General features: G+C 36.1%; 1 protein-coding gene across 1 annotated transcript; it reads left to right on the forward strand.

Annotated features, from left to right (window-relative positions):
- The first annotated feature begins 16,746 nt into the window (after positions 1 to 16,746).
- Positions 16,747 to 18,796, forward strand: LOC128292743 (serine carboxypeptidase-like 44). Its single transcript, XM_053027667.1, has 5 exons — positions 16,747 to 17,111; positions 17,628 to 17,732; positions 17,979 to 18,071; positions 18,161 to 18,253; positions 18,687 to 18,796. Exons 1-5 carry the CDS (start codon positions 16,871 to 16,873, stop codon positions 18,794 to 18,796), a joined length of 642 nt encoding a protein of 213 aa, XP_052883627.1. The 5' UTR covers positions 16,747 to 16,870.
- Positions 18,797 to 24,345: the final 5,549 nt, after the last annotated feature.

Raw genomic sequence — 24,345 nt, forward strand, 5'->3', positions numbered from 1 at the left:
TTAAAAATCTAAGTCTAATTGTTGACGTTGTTAAAAATGTTCTATTAAATTCAAGTTTATTACAATATCATTTTTTTGTTACATGACTATTAAGTGAGTATTTTTTTATTTTAAAATATCACACCATCAAATTTAACGAAAGAATTTTAATAGTATTAACAATTCGCCCTGAATTTTTAAATGTGAAAAGTAGATGAATAGAGGGACTAAGTTCCAACTGTTGGAAGAGTATAGGAACTTGTATCATATTTTAACCAAAATTTCTCAACATATAAGTAGAGGATTAAATTTTTTAAGGTTGGCTTTGACTTATTGATCTTACGTGATGGCTGATCTAATCAAAGATCCAACTTTTCCTACATCTTTGCAATCATGAAAAAGGGTTCCAAGTATCATGAATAATAATATAAACAAGTTAAATGCACATAATGCTTCCATGTTTAGGATATTTTATGCATGTTTAGGAATTTTTTAAAGTAGGATTAAGGTATTCTTAATATCATTCTACAATGAATCTGATTCATTGTGTCATAAATTAGTAATATCATGATTCAAGACCATTAAGTGTACACATGATCAGATTATCTATAATTATCCCCATAAAATTACAATCCCCAATTTGAAAAAAGGAAACATGGTGAGTTAATTTCTTTATATATATATATATATATATATATATAGTAAAAATACAGCTAGTTTTACACACTTTTGTAATTATTTATATAATTAATATTTTAATGCTTTAACTATTATATTTTATGGTTTATTTATGTAGATTATGTAAGTCAAATTTGATCTAAATTTAAAATTTTTAACCATTTGTTTTATGTAAAAATTCAACTGTTAAATATATAATATATAGAGTATTTTAGATGGAGATGATAGAGATATTAGATTGAATTTAAAATTTACATGCATGATAAGTAAAATTATATATATAAATTCAACAGTTGGATCATTAAAATATTAATCATATAAATAGTTATGAAACTATGTAAAACAATCTTTAGGTTTTACGTTTTTACACTAAGTGGATTTGATGTGAGTCTCAAATGTGATGGGCTTACACTACCTCAAGGTCCAATAATGAGGTCAAATGCCAAACAAATCAAACCAAGATTTGATCAAAGACAATATGTGAGGATGAATCTTTTCGAGGAAAGGGGGAAATGATACATGTACGAAATGAGTGAAATTTATTGAAGTTGTAACACCCCAAAACCCAGCCTAGGAGTTTGGACCGAATCTTGGAGGTTACATTGATCACCGAAGTGATCGTAGGAAAATTTTAGTTGCGTAAAAATTCTCAGTTATCAAATTCTTGTTATTGCTAAAAATTCTATCCAAATAACGCTTATGTGTGTAAAACCCAAAATTTATACCACAGTGTTTAAAACAGAACTTACAGTCCAAAACCGTTTATTAAGAATTCAAATTTATAGAAAACATCTTAATAGCCTGTTTAAAAAAAAAGTGATGCTTCCGAGACCTCCGCATGCTACGTCCAGCTATAGAAAAACGAGCGTACCTGAAAACTAAGGGGTGAGCTACACGAGCTCAGTGTGAGTCTTGTAACGCTCCAAAATTCATATTTCTGATTTTGTGAGAATGTGACAATTGTGTATCAGTGGTTAAGTGTTTTGGGTGTGTGTGAGAGGTCCCAAGTTCAAGCCTTGACTTGGGCAGATTTTGGTATCTTTATGATTAAAGCTCTATATCTTTTCAGTAGGTTTTTATTTGATTGATTGTAAAAACATACTGGAATAGGCCTACTGGTTTGATGGTTAAGTTGAGTGTGGGTGTGATGGAGGTTCTATGTTCGAATCCCTGCTTGGGCATTATTTTTGCGCGATCGTCGGGTAAGAGTTTGAGTTTTGATAAGACTTTGAGTAGTGGGTGGTTAGGATGTGGATTAGTGGGGAGTTAGCAGAATCTGGCAAAACTGTTGTTCCCATCCAGAGGGAAAGAATTTGACGTCAGTTTCTTTGTGTCTCCTCTCTGCCAAAAAAATCCTTTTTCCTTCACTTTTTTGAAAACCTGCTCCCTTCCCTTGCCGAAATCTCCTTGAATTTTTTCCTCCCCTTTGGTTTCTTCTTTTATTTCGTATTCTTTTCGGTACAAGGTTGGATTGTGCGCGCTTGGTAAGTTTTCGTTTTAGTAAACTTTAATGTTACTCTGGCTAAGTGTTTAATATGAGTTTTACTTGTAGTTTAGAAGTTAATCGAGAGGTTAGAGATCGCCCATTGACATTTTAAGGGGGTGTTTTCGATCGAAGGTAAGAGTTTGAAGGCTTGGGGTTGAATATCTCGTTATTATATCGATTGAGTTCAGTTAATATTACTGAAACTGGGTGTTGGAATGTCGATTTTTAGGTTTTGGAGTGCACGAGAGTTGTTTTAGCTTTAATTGAAACCATATGTGTACCTGAAAATATAGAAAACGAGGCTTCAGTGAAAGCTGAAAACCATTCTGTCGATGCCACATGGCCATATGGTAGGTTGTGTGGTAGGTCGTGTGCCATAACACGGGTGTGTGATCGACGAGGCCAGGCCGTGTGTACTAGACGCAGCCGTGTGAGGGCCAAGTAGGCCGTGTGTGACACACGAGTGGTCCACATGAGCATGTGGGATTCTGGGCCGAGCCGTGTGATCCACACGGCCAAGGCCAATTTGGGCCGTGTGGGCCACACGGGTGTGTGGGTCCAAACGGGCAGGTCACATGGGTGTGTAAGCTCATTTTTTCGAAAAGTTCTCTAAGGTTGCATGAGTCACCCAAGTCAACTGTGGACCTACTGTAGGGTCGGTAAGCATTACTTAGACCCTTATACGTGTAATCCGTCTGTCTGATTTTTTTACTGAGCATGAGTATTGATTTGAATGTATGGACTGTTAATTGCATAATTGCATGACATTTGTTGCATGTTGTATTGCATCGAGGTGGGTTGATGATATTTGGAGGAAATGTTCAGAAAGGCTCTTAAGCCTGTTATCTGGCAGCTCAGCTGCAATATTCTGATTATGTGCTGCATTTCGATACAGCATGGTGTCTAGGGATGGTGGGTGTTTTTAAACCCCACATGGTGTGTAGGGATGGACGAAGATGGTGTGTAGAGGCTGGTGGGTAGGATTTTGATTTCTGTTACTACATACTGTATTTGAGATGGGCCAAGGCCCTAAATTATATCTGAAACTGTATCTGATTGGGCTAAGGCCCAAGCTGAATACTCAGGCTCAGATTGTATTGGATTGTATTCTGATGTATATCTGTATGCATGTTTTCTGTGGGGATTACACATTGAGTTTGCAAAAACTCACCCTTTTTCTTCTGTTAATCTGTGCAGGTAATCCCCAGTCTTAGACGAACTGATGCAGCGGAGGACACGATGGTGACCGCCACTGTTTCATACTGCTCTGATTGAGTTTGAATTTGCATTATTTTGGTTTTTTGTTGTGTAATTTTGGGACTTCGGATTGTTTGGTTTTGAATTTTGGATTTTTAACTGCTTTACGGTTTTAGTCCGACTAGACGGTAAAAACTCAATTTTTGCTAAAAACAAATGGTTTTCCAAAAATAAACGTTTTCAAAGCTTCTGATAAAAAGATACGCTTTTAGACATAACAAAGAACACTCGTTTTACTTCGAATTAAGATAAGAGCTAATTAACTGGAACTATTTTAACTTGAACAAACTCATTTTCGAATCCCATTCCATGTGACATCGCTAGATTCGGTCATAATGTTTAGGCAAGGTTTGGGGTGTTACAAGTCTAACCGAAGAAAAAAAAAGGAATTAAAGATCCAATCTATATACGGTCAGATATATACACATGAATCATACCTCAGATAATATAGACCGCACTTACTAAATTTCAAGCACATAAAATACTTAACCACAAAAATAGAGTAATATTGCTAATACCCAACAGTACTAGAACCTCCAACAATTAGACAAACAATATGTACACAGATTCAAATGATATGTCACATGTCAGAAAACAATCCCACCCATCCAGCCAAACACCTCTTCGTCCCCGGTTCTGTAACACCCCTAACATGTCTCCGTCTCCAGATTAGGGTTACGAGGTATTACCGATTAAATCACAACACAAACCATACATTTCTCACACATAAATCCATTATCACATAAACGTCAATCAAACATAATCACATTCTCCCTTATAAGGCTCTACGAGACCTTAAAACATGTTTTAAAGAGGTTCAGGATTAAACCGATAACATTTGAAAAATTAGGGAAACTTATAAAATTTTCATGCATATAGAGATCGCATGCTCATGTGAAAAAAATTATATAGATATCAGATGGAGGTGATAGAGATATCATATTGAATCTAAAATTTACATGCATGATAAGTAAAATTATATAGATAAATTCAACAGTTAGATCATTAAAATATTAATCATATAAATAGTTATGAAAGTATGTAAAACAATCTTTAGGTTTTACGTTTTTTACACTAAGTGGATTTGATGCGAGTCTCAAGGCCTAATTTTAGGCCCATGGATGTGATGGGCTTACACTACCTCAAGGCCCAATAATAAGGTCAAATGCTAAACAAATCAAACCACGATTTGATCAAAGACAATATGTGAGGATAAATCTTTTCGAGGAAAGGGAGAAATGATACATGCACGAAATAAGCGAAATTTATTGAAGTCAATTCAACCAAATTGTCAATTTTCAAGCTAAAAAGATTAGTCAACTTGCAATGAATTTTTGGATGTGATCTAGGGGCTTAGATTTTGAATAGAGGTTCAAGAACTATCTCTTATCTTCGAAACACATTTTGAATCAGTCGATTTTGAGTTCAGGAACTCAAGTTATGATTATTTTAGTGAAGATTGCATGAACAAAATATTTGGACGAGGATATTATGGAAAGTACGAGTTTTGGACTTTTTATTCGAGTTTAAATCATATTGGGTTCGAATTTTAGGCTTAATTTTTATTATACACGAGCCCAATATTGTATTTATTTAGTTTTATTATTTATTGATTCCAAATTTTGAATAAATTTTAAGTATTTTTAGTTATTTAGGAGTTTTAATAAGAAACTTTAGTTTAGAATTACTTCTTGTTTAGGTTAAGTGAGTCTTAATAGAACAAACAGTAGTCTTGCATATATTCAAACAATCACAATAGAGCACATAGCCAACAATAACAATGTCTATATTAGATCATGGCAGTTTAGTAAAGAGTATATATGCATGGGCATGTTCGAATGTAAAATAGTAAGAGCTAAAGCTCGATGTGGATAAACCATCAGTAACAGTATGCAGTTAAACTACCAATAGTTTGCAGACAAGCTACGAGTAAGTTGAGATAAGTTGCCGGTACTTCAACAATACTCCAGGGCACAAATATAGTGCTAAACAATAATGTGGATAAACTGCCAGTACTCCATAGAACTCCTCCGTCACCCATCAAATCCTAGAATCCATGTAATGCAATATGACATCTAACAATGTAGCACATCATGCTTTATCGAACAATTTCAGTATGATGGCATTCTTTACATGCATTCAGTGAAACAGTGACAGTGGTATGCTTGCATACATCCAATAAACAGTATCGGCAACATGCTTTTGATACATCCAATGAAAATAGTAACATTTAATGGCATGCGTACATGCAGTCGATATACATTTCAGTAGACATATGTACATGTAGTCAATATCAATGACATATAGCATACTTAACGACACTAGTCACAAAACGGCATGCATTTAGCCAACCAATTTATCAAAAACACATTCAGCCTATATGTAAAGTAATTACAAAATCTGTTACCTCATTTTAAAGCCCTTTAACATTTGGCCAATTGGCAAACAATCAAACAACTTACAATAAACACCACATCAAACGAACAATAGTTAGGACCCACACTTGATTTTCGCAAATCCAGTACACTGACGTAAACCCGCAACTTCTACGACTTCAATTTAGACTACAATCAATTAGATCTAAACACAAAACACACAATCATGATTTAGAATCGGTCTTTGACACCCCTATAGGGTTGGGCCAAAATAGAGAGCGATCAGCTTTATAGATATGGAGTCTGAAGTTCAATACTTACTCTATTTTAGCTTAAGATATTGCGAACAATTTATGGTACTATTGCTGATCTGAATGATTTGGATCTGAACTTCAATCAACAAACACACATAAAAGAAAGGAACATGAGAGATTCGACCATGACACAAGCATTAATCAACCATTACAGAAAATAGAAGAGAAGAAAAATGACATAGATTTGATTAAGAAAAATTGCACTTACACTACCCAATTATATCTATAACAAAAGAAGTGCAAAACTGGAAGCAAAAAAAAAAAAAAAGGAAAGAAAAGAAGGGCGACAGAGGAGTTTCAAAGAGCAGCAATGGTGAGAAAAAAAATGGCAAACCACAAAATGAAAGGAAGAAAACAGAGGAAGTGATGGCAAGAGAGGAATGAAGAGGAAGGAATAGTAGAAACAATTTTTCTTATCAGCCCAAAGTTCACAGAAAACAAAAGAAAGAGGGAAGATTGTGACGGTTTACAGAAAAAAAAGAAAAGAAAAAAGAATGTGGAGAAAGTGGGAAACATTGGATGGCAAAAATGGGGAGTATTTTTAGGGATATTTCCCTTATTTAAAAAAAAGAAATAAAATAATATTCTAACCAAATCCCTTTAATATCCAATTTGTTATTCACTTATATGATCATTAAAAATTTGAATTTTACCCACATGCTATTGTTTTGGGCAGATAAGTTGAAGCCTTACGATTGAACCAACAAGCTCATTCTTACTACATCTGAATAGCTAATTGAAGGAACAAAAATTAACAACACTCAAGAGAAGAGAATCAAACACAAGACCTCAAGCACACAACCAAGGCACTTAACCACTAAATCAAATCAAATTTCTTGACATAGCCTACATAGAAAATTTGTAGCTATGCATGCTGCTAGAATAGGTATAACGGGTATACCGCTAGAATTGTAGTAAAACTGCTAGAGCACACTTCCTCCATCACATATCATATCCCACCCCAATGCACAAAAACATACCAACATCTCATGCTACATATGATCATAGTGAAATGGATTTATGACATGCGTGCAATAGATTTATGACATGCTTACACAAGTTTCATTAAAATAGATTATGTCACATAGCCTACATAGAGTTTTACTAATCAAAGTTATGCTTAACTAACATGCAAACGTTTAGATTACGTATTTTGCAATCTTACTAGATTACTAAATATCTACCTACTTGATTTCAAAAATCTCACTTTTAGCCCAAACGGGGCCAACAAATTGCCCAAAATGGGCCCACACACCTGTGTGGCCCACACACCTTACTTGACCAGGCTGTGTGGCCACACGATCTACCACATGGCCTACCACACGCCATGTGACCTATAATGTTTCCCACAGGGCTTACCACACGGCCGTGTGACCTACACGGTCTGCCACAAGGCTTAACACATAGTCGTGTGACCTACGCGGTCTGCCACAAGGCCTACCATACGACCGTGTGATGTACATGGTCTACCACACGATCAACCACACGACCGTGTGACGTAGTCTACCAGCCTCAAAATTTTAATGAAATTCCAAACTTTTCGTGATTGTTTTTAGTGTTTTTGGGTTAGAAAGACACACCTGAACACTTCTAATATGTTGTCTCAATAGCAACAATTTTGGAATCTACACACAAAATCCAAATTGAACCAATTAACTAATACACATACTAATACGACCTAAATAATCGATTCCTCTAAACTAAATGAAACCAACCTTTAGTTTGAACATTCAAACACTTACCCTTGGAGAAGAACAACAATCTTTAACAACACTTAACTCGCTAGAGGATCGTTGTGCGTCTTACGATATTCCCTTATCAATACATGAATATTTAAACTTAGCATTAAAACCAATTAAAAGTCCACTTAACTCCATGTGAACTGAAGAAGAAAACTACGTTACTATAACAGAATAATGACTAACACTTGCCAAGAGACGACCTAAAGGCTGACAAAGCAGAAATATGGCAAACCACAAACCAAAAGGAAGAAAACAGAAGAAGTGGTGGCAAGAGAGGAATGAAGAAGAAGGAACAGTAGAAGCAATTACAAGGGAATCAAACACAAGACCTCTAGCACACAACCAACACTTAATAAAACCAAATCAAATTTCTTGACATAATTAAAACCATAAATTAAAAAATTTTAGGCGTTACAACTCTTGATTCACTAACCCAATTTCTACTAACCCTATTTTGAGGTGTGACAGTATTTATTTCCCTAAAAGAAATTATAAGCACAAAAAAAAAAGGGAATATAAAATGAAAAGAGTCCTAATAAAATAAATACACCTCTCTGATGGCCGTGTGGATTTGGGAACTAAAGGTTTCGGCCAATTTTGGATGTCACACGGCCTGCGCACATGGCTGTGTGATTGATTTGGGAAATTAGGGCTTCCACACGGGCGTGTGTTACGGGACACACGGCTGTGACTGATGGCCACACGGACACGTGACACCTTTACACGGCTGTGTCTGCCCTGTACCTAATATAAGTGAAATGGAATAGTGAGTTACACGGCCAGCTCACACGGCCATATCTCTACTTCACACGGGTGTGTGCCTCCGTCACACGACCGTGTGCTACCCTATTCACGAGCGTTTGGACCCCCACACGGCCTGGAGTGTCCCACACGGCTGGAGCACACGGTCGTGTGTCCCTATCTCACCAAAAATTATTTTTAGGTCAAAGTTACTTGTAATTGCTGCTCTGTATGATCTAACCCTTGTTTAAGCTCTAGTGAGGGCATTTACGACTCTGATATGAGTTTGAATAATATGTAATTTGTGATTGGGTATGTGACATGTTTGATTCTAAACCAGATTAACTGTGTAGCACCCCAAACCCAGCCCAGACGTTATGGCCGGATCCGACATGCCACATCGAAGCGTTAAAAACATTTTATATTGTTGATCCAGAAAAACCTACTTAATGTTTTAAAAGATAATTTCATTATAGGTTAAAGTGAATGGAAGTCATGCACCGGTAGGAAACAGGAAAAGAGGAGGTGAGTCTATCGGACTACTTAAGTACCAAGCTCCTTCGGATCCAATCCTAGACATGCACACCGCCATTGCCACACCTTAACGTCATGTATATTTCTAGGAAACCGATTTGATTAAGTCATTTTAGGAAAAGTGATTAATTTTGGAAAATACTTTCATTCGGAAGCTTTGCTTGTTGTCGTGTTATTTTGAAATCAATTGTTGTTTTTTTTTTGAAACGCGCCTAAAGCTATCCAATTTCAACAGTTAAAATAAGTAATACCTATCTTAGTAATACATATTAAAACCATCAAAAATAATTAAGCGGCCTTATTACATTTAAAACCCAAACCTCAACGTAAATAATAGGATGTCCAGTTCACGAAGAAAACCAAACTTTCGAGCGGGTGGCCACTCGAATTCCCTCACGACTCCACGCCCACTATGGTTGGGGATTTCTGCGTGGATGAAAATAAAAGGGTGAGTTTGGGAAACTCAATGTAAGGAAAACCCATTCAAAGCCCAAGTCACTCAAGCCTATTGGGCCTAAGCCCATTCAGTAACAATAATCTTGGACGAGCCCTTTTCAGATTACAATAAACCGGGCCTTAGCCCTTATTCAGATAACAAGATGGCCCATAGGCCAATTTCAAAATACATGCAACATCAATAACATATGCAAGCCCATTCGGGGAGACTACTCAACCCACCAACCACTACACTTCACCCGTACAGCCCTACACTCTATGTGGGAATAGCTCAACCCACCCATTAACACTCCACGATTGCGGCCTTCTTTGCTCGATTAACGATAAATTGAGGCAAAGCCTCCAAGACGTGGACAAGCCACTTTCAGTACTTCCTCCGTCAATATCCTAATCCCATGCATCGATAATAACATGGCATGCGATAAATAACAACGATCAAGCATGCATTTAGGTCAATTTAACCTAGGGGTATTTCGATAATTTATCTACTAGGGTAAAGCGTAAATTTTCCACTTTTAAAGGTGTTTCGTAATTTATCTATTTTAGGGTTTTTCATGCATATTCCTACTTTTCACGTACTAACAGAATCACTACCGAGGGTTCTTACCGAATTGGGCCCGTTGGCCCATCATTCCAATTTTGGCCAATTAAGCCCAAAAATATCGAGGGCACATAAATCATACACTTTGCAGTCCAAACATTGCAGCTTACCAAAAACATTAATCGATTTACCTCACGAGCATTCGCACACTCACAAATCTACAAAATACTGGTTTTTGGCATTTCGGCATTTCGGCTTTTACCGATCTAGACTAAGAAAGAGGGTGTTAGTTACACACCTGTTTGCGACGATATGCTGACGAGATCCACACACGAACCGCCTACAATTGGATTACTAACACGTTAATCTAACTATTCAAATACAAACTACATATTAACCCCTTACAATATTTGGCCAACCATACCTACAGATCATAGTAAGCTTATAAGAAATCAATAAGCAACTCATTAACAAATTTTTGTCAATGTTTACCACATAATCATAATCTCACTGCAAGCTGTCTTCCTGAACAACAGTCACTAAATCATTTATAACTGGAGCTACGAAACTCCAAATCAAGTGCCATTAATTTTACCTGAAAATAGACTCATATATCTTCTATCCATAAAATTTTCAGAATTTTTGGTTTAGCCAATCAATACCAGATTTTTCTTAAAGTTTCCCATGTTTCACTATTTGACTAATCTGACCACTCTTCATTACGAATCAAATTTCTCATTGTACAGAATTCAAAATATGTTCTCGTTTATTTCATTTGAAAATAGACTCATTAAGCTTTAATTAAATAATTTATTCAGCTTCTAACTCACCTCCCACAATTTATGGTGATTTTCCACATTCACGTTACTCCTGCTGTCCCAAGCAGATTTATTACAAAATCACTCTTTCACACATAACTTGCATGCATGTTTTTTTTAAACATGTATATCACCAATCAATCATCACATATCTATGATTTTACTTAAGTATAATCTCCATTTCATCATTTTAAAGCACAACATATTAGCCAATTTTCCCCTTAGCATCTAAGCACATGCATGCTCATTTGTTTGGCTCAACTTCACATATCTTCCATGTTTCATCAAAAGAACATGAAACAACAACCATTTCCTTCATTTTAATTCATGACCAAATGCTCACAACACAACCAAAAACCAAAATATGCTTCAAGAGTTAAGGTAGAATCAAGAAGAACTCATGAATATCAAGATAGAAGCAAACTACCATGAACTTACCTTCAATTTTCTTCCCCAAGTGACCGAACATTCAAGAGCTTTCTCCTCTCCTTTCTCTTTTCTAACTTTAGGCTATGATGAATAAAGATGGACAAAACTTTGTTCTTTTCACCCCTTTTTCTTTTAATAAAATTTCATATTTCATCCATTTAATTCTTTAATACAAAAGACATGAAATGCCCATCATGGAACATTTACCTAAACCATTATCATGGAACATTTTCCTAACCCATTATCATGAAATATTTACCTAATCCATTATCATGGAACATTTACCTAACCCATTATCAATTTGTACCATTAATTATGGATATCAAGTGCTCATATTGTCTACAACAACATGATGGCTGGCCACTTCATGTAAAATGGGAGGTTTGTCATGCAAATCCTCCTATTTTGCACTCCTATTTATTTGGCCACTTTAATTTAGCCTATAGCATTTTCAAACATTTTCACATAGGTTTTATTTCATAATTTCACCCCCTTTTTCTTATGGAACAAAAATTAACTAAAATTACCGGGTTCTATCTTAAGCTTGGGCCTTCTAGAGGCCCACTAACATAATTAAACCTATGCCAACATTCACAGAATTCCCGAAAATTGGGGCGTTACAAACTGGGTGACTGTGTGTGTGCAACTGGTTCTGTCTGATTGGTTGGATATGAATGTCTGCTTCGGATTAATTATGTGAGACTGGTATTCTGGTTGTGTACATCTAACTGCACACATACATACATATGCATAAACTATTTTGGGCGAAATTGTGAAGAGAAGGGAGTCTGATCTGATCTGGCAGCTGCTCTGCTAGTTATTACTGATAGCCCCTATTACTCAGAGGGTTATGGGCGGTCCCAATACCCTGAGGGTCGTGGACATTACTAATAATGGTACAGCGGATTACCGCCTTGCACTGTACCGCATGTCTGATCTGGCAGTTTATACTACACGTCTGTACCGCGGTTTACCACATTGCACAGTACAGCTTATACGTTAGCTTTGCCACGTAATATATCTGATCTGGCAGTTCATACTGCATGTCTGTACCATGATCTTCTGCATGGCATTGTACAGCTTACTGATAGCCCCTAATACCCAGAGGGTCGTGGGCAGTCCCAATTCCTTGAGGGTCGAGGACAATGTTGATGTCCATCGTTGCCGGGCAACCCGGGATGACATCATACGGAGTGTAGGGTTGGATGGATGGGTTGATTATATCCCCACTTGGAGTGATTGGTTGGAAGAGCTTACAGCTCTATTGAGGTGCGATGGGGGACAGAGATGGTGTGTTGGCTAGATGGGTGGGTTATTTTATAACTCATTTGCACCCAAATGCATCTGATTGTATCTGTGTGACTGAATGTGACTGTACGGCTCGATAAAGATGTCCGAATGACATGATTGACTGAACGTGATACTGTATTTAGACGTGATTGACTTATTGACTGTAAGGCACCGTGCCTAAGAGGATTCTGTAGATAAGATTGCTATTGTCCGACTGGATAGTTACTGAGAGGGACTAAGGCCCCAACTGAAAACTGATTCTTATTCTGGAAATGGGCTTATGCCCAGTTTGTGACTACTAGGAATTACCGTTATTGTGTAAAATCGATTGGTTTTGTAAAAAAATTTCCCACAATCACTTCGGTGATTAATGTAGCGTTTCAAATTCAGTCTAAACTCTTAGGTTGGGTTTCAGGGTGTCAAAAGTATCATACTAGTGGATGCAAAGTTTTTGTTTTACTTAAAGGAAACAACCTAAGGATAAGCTGAAGCCTTACCATTGAACCAAAAGACTCGTTCTTGTCAACAAGGTAACAAGAATAAAATATAACCTGTAGTCAAGAAATACGATCAGGTAACAAGTTTTTGTTCGATTGTAGTGTCTCCCTTGTGTTTTAAATTTTAGTTTTGCTTTAGCCCTTGGGTTGTAGTCAAGAAATACGATCAGGTTACATGCAAGAGAAAGGCTTGTGAATGCATAATGGCTTGATGCACCAATTCTCTCGAATTACTTTCCTCCATGCTTTCAATAAATTAGCAAAGGAAAACCTAGTCTTTGCAGGCCTTATTCCAAGAGTTATTTTGTTCCATTTTTGATGCATTCTAGCTCCTTTTTATATCACTCTGTATTGTCAAATGCTTATGTAACAACTTTTACTTTAATGAAAGTTTCTTTTCGTTTGTTAAAATTACACAATTTCCCAATCCATGTACTTAAACGAATATAAAAATATGTCAATAACTTCATTTCTCCAATCAATTATGCTCTCTTCTTTTGTCCTCATTTTTCAGTATTGTAACGCCTCGAATTTTGGGCCTAAATGTTTTGGATTTTGAGAATAGGGATAGTGAGAAGGTTGCACTTAAGTGATTAGTTGTGCAATTTAGTGTCAGAATGGGTCTGCTGGTCTGGTGGTAAATTGTATGTTAGTGTACCTTGAGGTTCTGAGTTGGAACATTCTTGTGGGCATTTTGTGGAACTGTTTTTAATTTTGTTAATTGATAATTTAGTTTAAGTTTTTAATTGATGTGAATTTATACTTTCTCATTTATTTTTATTTTGATGCTTATTCTTTATTTTTGGGTTTTTCACGATTCCTTTCTCTCCTCTTTTCTCTCCCCATTATTTTTCAACTGTTTGTTTTTTTAAAAAGTGATTCGAAAAGAATGTGTTGTCTTCGATTGCTGGAAGTACACTCCTCTGTCATCTTCTTCGTCGTCGAAAAAGGTGTGGGTTCCCAACCTTTTTCCTTTCTAGTTGTGAATCCCAATCCAACTTTGTGAATAGTCAATTGAGGATGGAATATCATTGTTTTAAGCTCGATTTGTGTGGGATTTTGTATATTTTTGATCTAATGTGATTTGGGAGGTGTTTTAGGGCTGAAAACGGTGTTTTCGAGATTGTTTCAGAGAGTAATCGTGACTTCTCTGACGGCCGTGTGGATTTGGGAACTAAAGGTTCCGGCCAATTTTGGATGTCACACGGCCTGCGCACACGGCTGTGTGATTGATTTGGGAAATTAGGGCTTCCACAAGGGCGTGTGTTGTGGGAAACACGGCTGTGACTGATGGCCACACGGGCATGTGACACCTTTACACGGCCGTGTCTGCCCTACACCTAATATAAGTGAAATGGAATAGTGAGTTACACGACCAGCTCACACGGCCATGTCTCTACTTCACACGGGTATGTGCCCTCGTCACACGGCCGTATGCTACCCTATACACGGCATGGAGTGTCCCACACGGCCGGAGCGCACGGTCGTGTGTCCCTATCTCGCCAAAAATTATTTTTAGGTCAAAGTTACTTGTAATTGCTGCTCTGTATGATCTAACCCTTGGTTAAGCTCTAGTGAGGGCATTTACGACTCTGATATGAGTTTTAATAATATGTAATTTGTGATTGGGTATGTGACATGTTTGATTTTGAACCAGATTAACTGGGTGACTGTGTGTGTGCAACTGGTTCTGTCTGATTGGTTGGATGTGAATGTCTGATTCGGATTAATTATGTGAGACTGGTATTCTGGTTGTGTACATCTAACTGCACACATACATACATATGCATAAACTATTTTGGGCAAGATTGTGAAGAGAAGGGAGTTTGATTTGATCTGGCAGCTGTTCTGCTGGTTATTACTGATAGCCCCTAGTACTCAGAGGGTTATGGGCGGTCCCAATACCCTGAGGGTCGTGGACATTACTAATAATGGTATAGCGGATTACCGCCTTGCACTGTACCGCATGTCTGATCTAGCAGTTTATACTACATGTCTGTACCGCGGTTTACCGCATTGCACAGTACAGCTTATACGCTAGCTTTGCCACGTAATATATCTGATCTAGCAGTTCATATTGCATGTCTATATCGCGATCTTCTGCATGGCACTATACAGCTTACTGATAGCCCCTAATACCCAGAGGGTCGTGGGCAGTCCCAATTCCCTGAGGGTCGAGGACAATGTTGATGTCCATCGTTGCCGGGCAACCCGGGATAACATCATACGGAGTGTAGGGTTAGATGGATGGGTTGATTATATCCCCACTTGGAGTGATTGGTTGGAAGAGCTTACAGCTCTATTGAGGTGCGATGGGGGACAGAGATGGTGTGTTGGCTAGATGGGTGGGTTATTTTATAACTCATTTGCACCCATATGCATCTGATTGTATCTGTGTGACTGAATGTGACTGTACGGCTCGATAAAGATGTCCGAATGACATGATTGACTGAACGTGATACTGTATTTAGGCGTGATTGACTTATTGACTATAAGGCACCGTGCCTAAGAGGATTCTGTAGATAAGATTGCTATTGTCCGACTGGATAGTTACTGAGAGGGACTAAGGCCCCAACTGAAAACTGATTCTTATTCTGGAAATGGGCTTATGCCCAGTTTGTGACAACTAGGAATTACCGTTATTGTGTAAAATCGATTGGTTTTGTAAAAAAATTTCCCACAATCACTTCGGTGATTAATGTAGCGTTTCAAATTCGGTCTAAACTCTTAGGTTGGGTTTCAGGGTGTCAGAAGTATCATACTAGTGGATGCAAAGTTTTTGTTTTACTTAAAGGAAACAACTTAAGGATAAGCTGAAGCCTTACCATTGAACCAACAGACTCGTTCTTGTCAACAAGGTAAAAAGAATAAAATATAACCTGTATGTGAACAACCAATTGAAGGAGCAAATATCAACAAAAGTCAAGGGAAGGGAATCAAACATAGGACCTCTAGCTCACAACCAAGACACTTAACCAGTAAACCAATTCAAATTTCTTGACATACTTAGACCCAAAAATTATAAAATTTTTGGCGTTACAACTCTCGGTTCACTAACCCAATTTCTACTAACCCGATTTTTAGGACGTGACAATATTTATTTCCCTAAAAGAAAATATAAGCACAATAAAAAAGGGAATAAAAATAGAAAAGAGTCCAAATCAAATAAATACATCTCCATATATATGTTATCTTTTCCAAAGGGAAAGCACAATAGGTACAACAAGAAACTCTCTTAACCCAACCTTTCCGTGGATAACAAAAGCATTTTCTATTAATATACGCGGGCATTGTCATTACTAAAAAAATCTTACCCTATTAAAATCAAAATTCAAAATATACTTGAAATATGAAGTTTAAAAAATGGAAAAGAAATTTACATATCATTTCATTAGTTACCTGGAATCATGTTTGTCCATGAAATTAATGAATATGTTGATGCTATATCCTATAATATATTTATATCAAGTAAACCTATAATTCATAAAGGTTATTTATCAAAAAAAAATTATTAGGCAAACTAACAAAACAAAATAATGCCCAAAAACAATGACAACTTGAAACCTATGTTTCACGGTTTCAAAATGTTAGCTATTAAAACAACATATTTACTTTAAAATAGAGAAAAACACAATATATAAGGTAGCTCTCTCCATTAATTTTAAGCATTAGAAAGTAAAGAATTCAATAAACATTTGTTACCCTTATTTCTTTAATATTAGAATAATTTCAAATGGAATTTCGGGGAGTAATCTTTATTGGTTTTCTTATTTTTCAACTTGGAGTTAAATCCAATGCCTTCCCAATGAATGATTTGATAAGCAAATTGCCAGGACAACCAGATGTTAATTTTAGGCAATTTGCTGGATATATTGATGTGGATGAAAATGTCGTTGGTCGAAGTCTTTTTTACTATTTTGTTGAAGCTGAAAAAAGTCCCCTAACTCAACCCCTCACTGTCTGGTTAACTGGAGGTGAACCTCTTTGAAATTTTTTTATTTTATTTTCTAATGTTATAAGGATTTCCTAGTAGGAATCCTATATGAGTAAGTTAGATAAAATTTACTACGTGCAAGTTAAAGCGAAGGGGAAGCTAGGGCTTCGGCCCTATTGGTTAAATGTTACCATTGCATTTTTAGCCTTTCCCAAAAATTTATAATTCAATTTAATCCCCTTTCCCCCTTCAAATGGAAGCATTATCACTTTTTTTCCCTCCTTAGAAAGTAATAATTCAATTTAGGCCATTTCCATGCAAAGATTTTAGCTTTATCTCTATCCCTAACACAAATTTTATAGCCTTGCTCTGTCTATGATTTTTTTCCTCATCTGGAAAGCCATACGTCTAAACATATACTAAATCCTTATCGAACTAGACTAATCATTACGTTAGATCGAACCATTACTCTATTTTTTTAGCTTTACTTAAGTCTAGCCGATAAGTTTGTTTGATTATTCACATATAATAAAATCTTTTGTGTAATACTATTCAGGACCAGGGTGTTCTTCCGTTGGAGATGCCTTTGGAAGTGTTGGACCTTTTATTGTTACGAAAGATGCTCATGGTCTCCAAACAAATTTATTTTCTTGGAACAAAGGTTGTCTAATTTCCTACGCTTATCTTTTATTGATATTTTTTTGTGTGTGTATATATATATATCATGTTTCATAGTTATTTTTTTCATATCGATATAAATTTATCAAAAAATATTAAATGTTTTAGAACTATAAAATGTTACAGTACATCTAGTTTTCATTGTATTTAAACGAATTGCATTGTCTTTCTTATATTTTTTTTTTGTATTTCTATATCTATATAAAATTCTGTCTAATATATGTTTCAGTATCAAATCTATTGTTTATCGACTCCCCTATTGGATCTGGATGGTCATATTCAAACACAAGTAGCGATTATAATAACGGAGATGATATCACTAGTAAGATCGTAGTATATATTCTTTATTATTAATTAAAATAGTTTGGATTTTATATGTATTGATAGTTTTCAATTGTTTGTTTCATACAGATAAAATATTGCTTACATTTATGCAAAAATGGTATGAAAAATATCCGGTCTTCAAGTCGAAAGATCTATATCTAGCTGGGTCAAGTTTTGCAGGTGAAAAATTTCTTGTCTCTTATCTGGTCATATATCAACATATTTTTAATACACCAAAATATACTTGATGAGTAACTAAACAAAATAAAATGCGATCTCTAGCATATAGTTTTTTCTCTCTATATATTGTACTTTATTGTTTACATATCAAGCTTGCAACACTATTATTTTTTAGATACAAACTCAAATAATTAGTCAAATTTCTTATTAAATTAATAATTTTGTAAAAATAATTCAAAAAATATAAATATTTTCATCATTATTATTTTTTGTAACATACTTCTTGAATCGAATATGTCAAACTAATTATTTAATAGAAATATAACAATCAAATGATCTTGTCTTAATACAAGTTATGGATAAGTCTCCATGCAACAATACAAACAATATAACATGTTCATTACTATAATTAAATTTCCGGATTTTATTTCAGGGCATTTTGTACCAAATCTTGCTAATGCTTTACTCGACGACAACAAGCAATCCAAGCAATCCAAATTTAACCTCAAAGGATTGGTTGTAAGTAAAATTGTATCAAATTAATCAAATTTAATTTCCACTTTAATATATATTTTCAGAAAAGGATTAGTTAGAAATGTTCATGCTTGAGTAACTTGCCTAATTCGAGAAGGCTTAACTTTATTATATTAAAATAAAAGAAGTTTAGTTCTATATGGATTTTACTTTTATTTTATTTTCCATCGTATTTTATTTAAATAAGAATTTGGGTCACTTAATTCTAACAATCTCCACCTTGACACAAATTCTCAATGAACAAGTTCTTCATCGCGAACTTTCAATAAACAAGTTCTTCACCTCTTCCAAAACCCCTTAAGGGTTTAACTTCAACAATGAACACCAACCAAGTCTAAGCAATGCTCAAACTTGGTTATAGGAAGTGACTTAGTCATCATATCGTAGGATTTTCATGAGTGCTAATTTTGCTCACAACAATATCACCACGAGCAATAATATCACGAACAAAATGATACCGAATATCAATGTGTTTTGTTCTCTCATGAAACATTTGATCTTTTGTAAGAAAGATGGCACTCTGATCGTCACAAAATCTTGTCTGATTTGAAGGTCTTCATTGAGTTCACTAAATAGTCCCTTCAACCAAATAGCTTCTTTACAAGCCTCGAGAATCGCCATGTACTCACTTCGTTGGTAGACAAAGCGACCGTAGTTTGCAAAGTGGCTTTCCAACTAATTGCACAACCTCCGATTGTAAAGACGTAACTCTGTGAGAGATCTTCTTCTATCAAGGTCTCCAGCAAAATCAGCATCAACATACCCTATAACTCCATCTTTAGTTCTTCCAAACTGTAAGCAAACATTAGTAGTGCCTCGTAAGTATCTTAAAATCCATCGAATCGCTTTCCGTGTTCTTTACCGAGATTCGCCATGTATCTCGCTAATCGCACCGATCGCATATGATAAATCGGACGTGAACAAACCATAGCATACATGAGAGATCCTCATGCACTAGAGTATGGAACATGTGACATGTACTCAATCTCATTATCGATTGAGGAGATAAGGCCGATGAAAGTCCGAAATGGTCGCTAAAGGAGTACTAACGAGCTTAGCACTCTGCATATTGAACCCGCAAAGAACTTTCTCAATGTACCCTTCCGACTTAGGTACAATTTACTTGCTTTTCTATCTCGAGAATCTCCATACCAAGTATCTTCTTTGCTGGTCCTAAATCTTTCATCTCAAATTCTTCACTTAGTTGGGCTTTAACCTTTCTTATCTCTCTTTTATCTTTTCTTTGCTATCAACATGTCATCAACATAAAGAAGTAGATACACAAAAGAACCATCACTTTTTTTCTTAAAGTAGACACAACTGTCAAAACTACTTCTTTTGAAATCATGAGAAGTCATAAAGGAATCAAACCTCTTGTACCATTGTCTTGGTGACTGTTTCAAACCGTAAAGGGACTTTTTCAGCAAGCAAACATAGTCCTCTTTTTCTGAGACTATAAAACCCTCCGGTTGTTGCATGTAAATATCTTCCTCAAGTTCTCCATGCAAAAATGCAGTTTTTACATCTAACTGCTCAAGCTCCAAATCATGCATGGCCACAATACCAAGCAAAGCTCGAATCGAACTATGCTTAACAACTGGAGAGAACACATCTGTGAAGTCCACTCCTGGAATTTGATCAGTAACCCTTTGCAACAAGCCTTGCTTTATATCCGGGTTCTTCAACTCACAGAGTCCCTTCTTTCTTTTAAACACCCATTTACAACGAATGCCTTTTTACCTTTAGGAAGTTTTACAAGATCCCATGTTACTGCTTTTTGTGGAGTGATTCCATCTCCTCTTGCATAGCAAACATCCACTTTTCGAGTCTTCACACTAATCGCCTCGAATAATTAAATGGCTCTTGATTCGCATCTATATCTTCACCACATTTAAAGCATAAGCAACTAGATCAACCTCGGCATACTTCTTTGGAGGTTTAATTTCTCTTCTTGTCCTGTTTTTGGCGATAGAGTATTGCGGTGAAGAAGCAACTCTATTCTCAATTTTGTCTTGGCTTGAGGAGTTGATTCGGATTAATCGATGCTCCACCGCTTTTGGTTTTCTTTATTGGAAGAGTCTTTAAGAGATAAGTTAGGTAGCATAGCGTTTCATCAAAAACAACATCTCTGCTAATCACAACTTTTCTATTTTCAGGACACCATAACTTATAGCCTTTTACACCACTTTATAACCAAGAAAACGCATTTAATGGATCTCGGTTCCAATTTTCCATTATCAACATGAGCATACGCAGGACACCCAAAAATCTTTAAATCGTAATAATTAGCGGGATTACGGACCATACCTCTTGTGGAGTCTTTTCTCAATGGCAGCGGATGGAGATCGGTTGATCAAAAACATGCGATGAGAGGTCATACGCCCAAAATGACTTGTAAGTTGGCATTTGACAACATACATCGAACCTTCTCCATGATCGTTCGTTCATTCGTTCGCAACGCCGCTTTCTTTGTGGAGTATGATTAATCGTCAAGTGTCTCATGATCCCTTCGACTTGCACAATCTATTAAACTCATCGTAGCGTAACTCTAAGCCATTGTCTGCATGGAGGTATTTTATCTATTTTCCGTCGCTTTTTCAATCATAATTTTCCAAGACTTAAATGTGGAAAACACATCGCTTTTCGCTTGGAAGAACGCCCAAACTTTTCGGAAAAATCATCAATAAAGGTTAGCATATAATTAGCTCCACCTCTCGAAGGCACTCTGGACGGCCCCCACAGATCGAATGGATATACTCCAACGTTTCCTTCGTGTTATGGATTCCTCTAGTGAATCGAACTCTCTTTGCTTCCCAAAAACACGGTGCTCACGAAATTCGGTTTGCAAATTCCTTGCCCATTAAGAAGTCCTCTTTGCTTAATTCGCCATGCCATTCTCACTCATATGCCCTAGGCGCATATGCCAAAGTTTAGTAATATCATCATCGACAAGGAAGAGAAGCGGCAATTGCATCACCGAGATGATGAGAACCTCAGAAACATATAACTTGGCAATCTTTCTTTGCCCTTTCATCACAACAAGGGACCCTTTGAAATCTTTAAAACCCCACTTTCATTGTGTATCTGCCCTTTTGAATCAAGAGTACTCAACGAAATTAAATTTCTTTTCAATTCGGAACATGCCGCACGTCACTAAGTGTTCGACAACTCCATCAAACATCTTAACTTTAATTGTTCCAACACCGCGATTTTACATGAAACATTATTTCCCATCAAAACAACACCTTGAGACATCGTTTCATAAGTTGTAAACCAATCCCGATTGGGACTCATGTGGAAGGTGCAGACTGAATCAAGTATCCACTCCTCGCTTACTTTAGAATCATTGATGAAGCAACTAGAAGTTCACCATCGTTGTAGTCTTCTACAACATCACTTCACGGAATTTTCCGTGTTTTCCTTTTGATTCGCACCTCCTTTTAATCTTATTTTGTAGCTTATAGCACTTTCGATTTAATGTGCCCTTTCTTCTTGCGAAGTTGCAAGTTTTACCTCTGTTTGAAGATTTCGATCTACCCTTAGATTTACCACGAGGATTCCGTTCTGTGTTCTACCACGATCATCATCAACATTCCGGTCTTGTCTCCCACGAACAATGAGACCCTCTCCCGAGAGTTGGGTTTAACCACAAGATGCTTCATCTTATCATACGAGGTTAAAGAATCATAAACCTCATCAACCGTGAGAGACTCATGGCTATATAAAATCGTGTCTCTAAAGGTTGAATAAGACGGGCAACGAACAAAGTAGAATCAACCCTAGATCTTCCTTATCATCTCGAACCTCCATGGCCTCCAAGTTTGAGAGAATTTCTTTAAACACTGTTAAGTGTTCGTGTATGACGCACCTTCCTCCAAACGATGAGCATAAAGACGCCGCTTCATATGCAACTTGCTTGTTAGAGTTTTCGACATACATATTTGTTCTAGCCTCTTCCATAATGCGTGGCAGTTTTCTCTTTCATCACATCCCGCAAAATTTCGTTGGACAAATGCAGATGTAATTGTGTTAATGCCTTCGATCCTTACGCTTCTTCTCTTCATCTGTTAATGTCGAAGGCATCTTATCTATCCTAGCGGGGCATCCTCTAGATCCATCGTGCAAGAAGCGCTTGCATCTTAATTTGCCACAACGCAATCGGTGTTGTTGTCCAACAATGAATTTCATACTTCAAAGACGCCATTACCGTGATCGAGATGAATAACCGGAAGCTCGATACCAATTTGTGAAAAATAAAATAGAATAAAATAAATAAAATAAAGAACACATAAATTTTACGTGAAACCCTTTCGGAAAAAAAACCACAGGCAGAGGAGAAGAAAATTCACTATGTCGAAAAATTTTTACTCGAATACAAGAGGAATAGACTATGTCTATTTATAGGCTTGCAAAGCCATATTCTAGTAGGATTGAAACACCTTATCTAATCAATATAAAATAGATGGAGTTTAATAAGGTTTAAAACCTTATTCTAAAATAAAATAAAAGAAGTTTAGTTCTATATGGATTTTACTTTTATTTTATTTTCCATCGTATTTTATTTAAATAAGAATTTGGGTCACTTAATTCTAACAATATTGGATTAGGATATGGACTTCTACGTTTTGGATAAAAACATTATGACTTTGATTATTGTTCATTAGCATATATCATAGACAATAAATTTTGATTTAAATCAAGCATCAACACTAGCATAAAAAATTAAAATTATAATAAAATATTTTAAGAATTTTATCGGGCTTAAATAAAACAAAAATAACATGTGTTGCAGCTCAAATCTCCAGTAAACATGGTTAGGTTCAATCCAATGTTAATTTAAATATTTTATTGTGAATTTTTTTAATTGTAACTATTTTGAACAGCTGGGAAACCCAATGCTTCGTAAAAAGCTAGACGATATTGCAAAAATTGATTTCTTTTTCTCTCGGGAGATGATAAACAGCTCGTTGTATAACGAAATCAAGAAAGAATGCAATGCCATTGATGAAAATAATTACTTTTCTAGCATCAAAACTACTTGGAGTGCAAAATGCAAAAACCTTGTGTTTGAGGCCGATTTGGCTGCTTTCAAGACCGATGCTCATAATTACTCCCCACAGAAGCTATTTGATGTCTTCCGTCCTCCTTGTGCTAAAACTGAGCAAGATTTGAACTTAGGAAAACAGGTTTTCATTTATTTCTTTACATTCCTCTTACTTTACTTCAATTCGAAACTACAAATAACATAAGTCTGTATAGAATCGAATTAATTGATCAACTCAGTAGAACTAATTTGTGTTATTTTTCTTTTATTGGTCATATCAAAAGCGTAACATTTTATTTTTTGGTCCAGGTTCCTATAGTTAGCATGAAGTAGACATGTGCCATCCATTAAGGGTGCAATTTTACTTTAATCTCCCGGAAGTTCAAAAAGCTTTCCATGGGAATCAGACAAACTTGTCATATAGATGGAAGGGTTGTTTCACGTAAGTTCTCCCTTAAAATTTGAAAATAATTGATTTTTATTCTTGATATGTTGATATAATTAATTTTTAGAA

Source organism: Gossypium arboreum, chromosome 5 (genome assembly GCF_025698485.1).
Source record: "Gossypium arboreum isolate Shixiya-1 chromosome 5, ASM2569848v2, whole genome shotgun sequence".
Taxonomy (NCBI): Eukaryota; Viridiplantae; Streptophyta; class Magnoliopsida; order Malvales; family Malvaceae; genus Gossypium; species Gossypium arboreum.

Excerpts from the sequence above, each read along its gene's own strand:
- LOC128292743 (XM_053027667.1), top strand. The coding sequence starts at position 16,871 with ATGGAATTTCGGGGAGTAATCTTTATTGGTTTTCTTATTTTTCAACTT. Across the intron at positions 17,112-17,627 it reads CACTGTCTGGTTAACTGGAG|GACCAGGGTGTTCTTCCGTT; the intron begins GTGAACCTCTTT and ends AATACTATTCAG. Across the intron at positions 17,733-17,978 it reads TTTATTTTCTTGGAACAAAG|TATCAAATCTATTGTTTATC; the intron begins GTTGTCTAATTT and ends TATATGTTTCAG.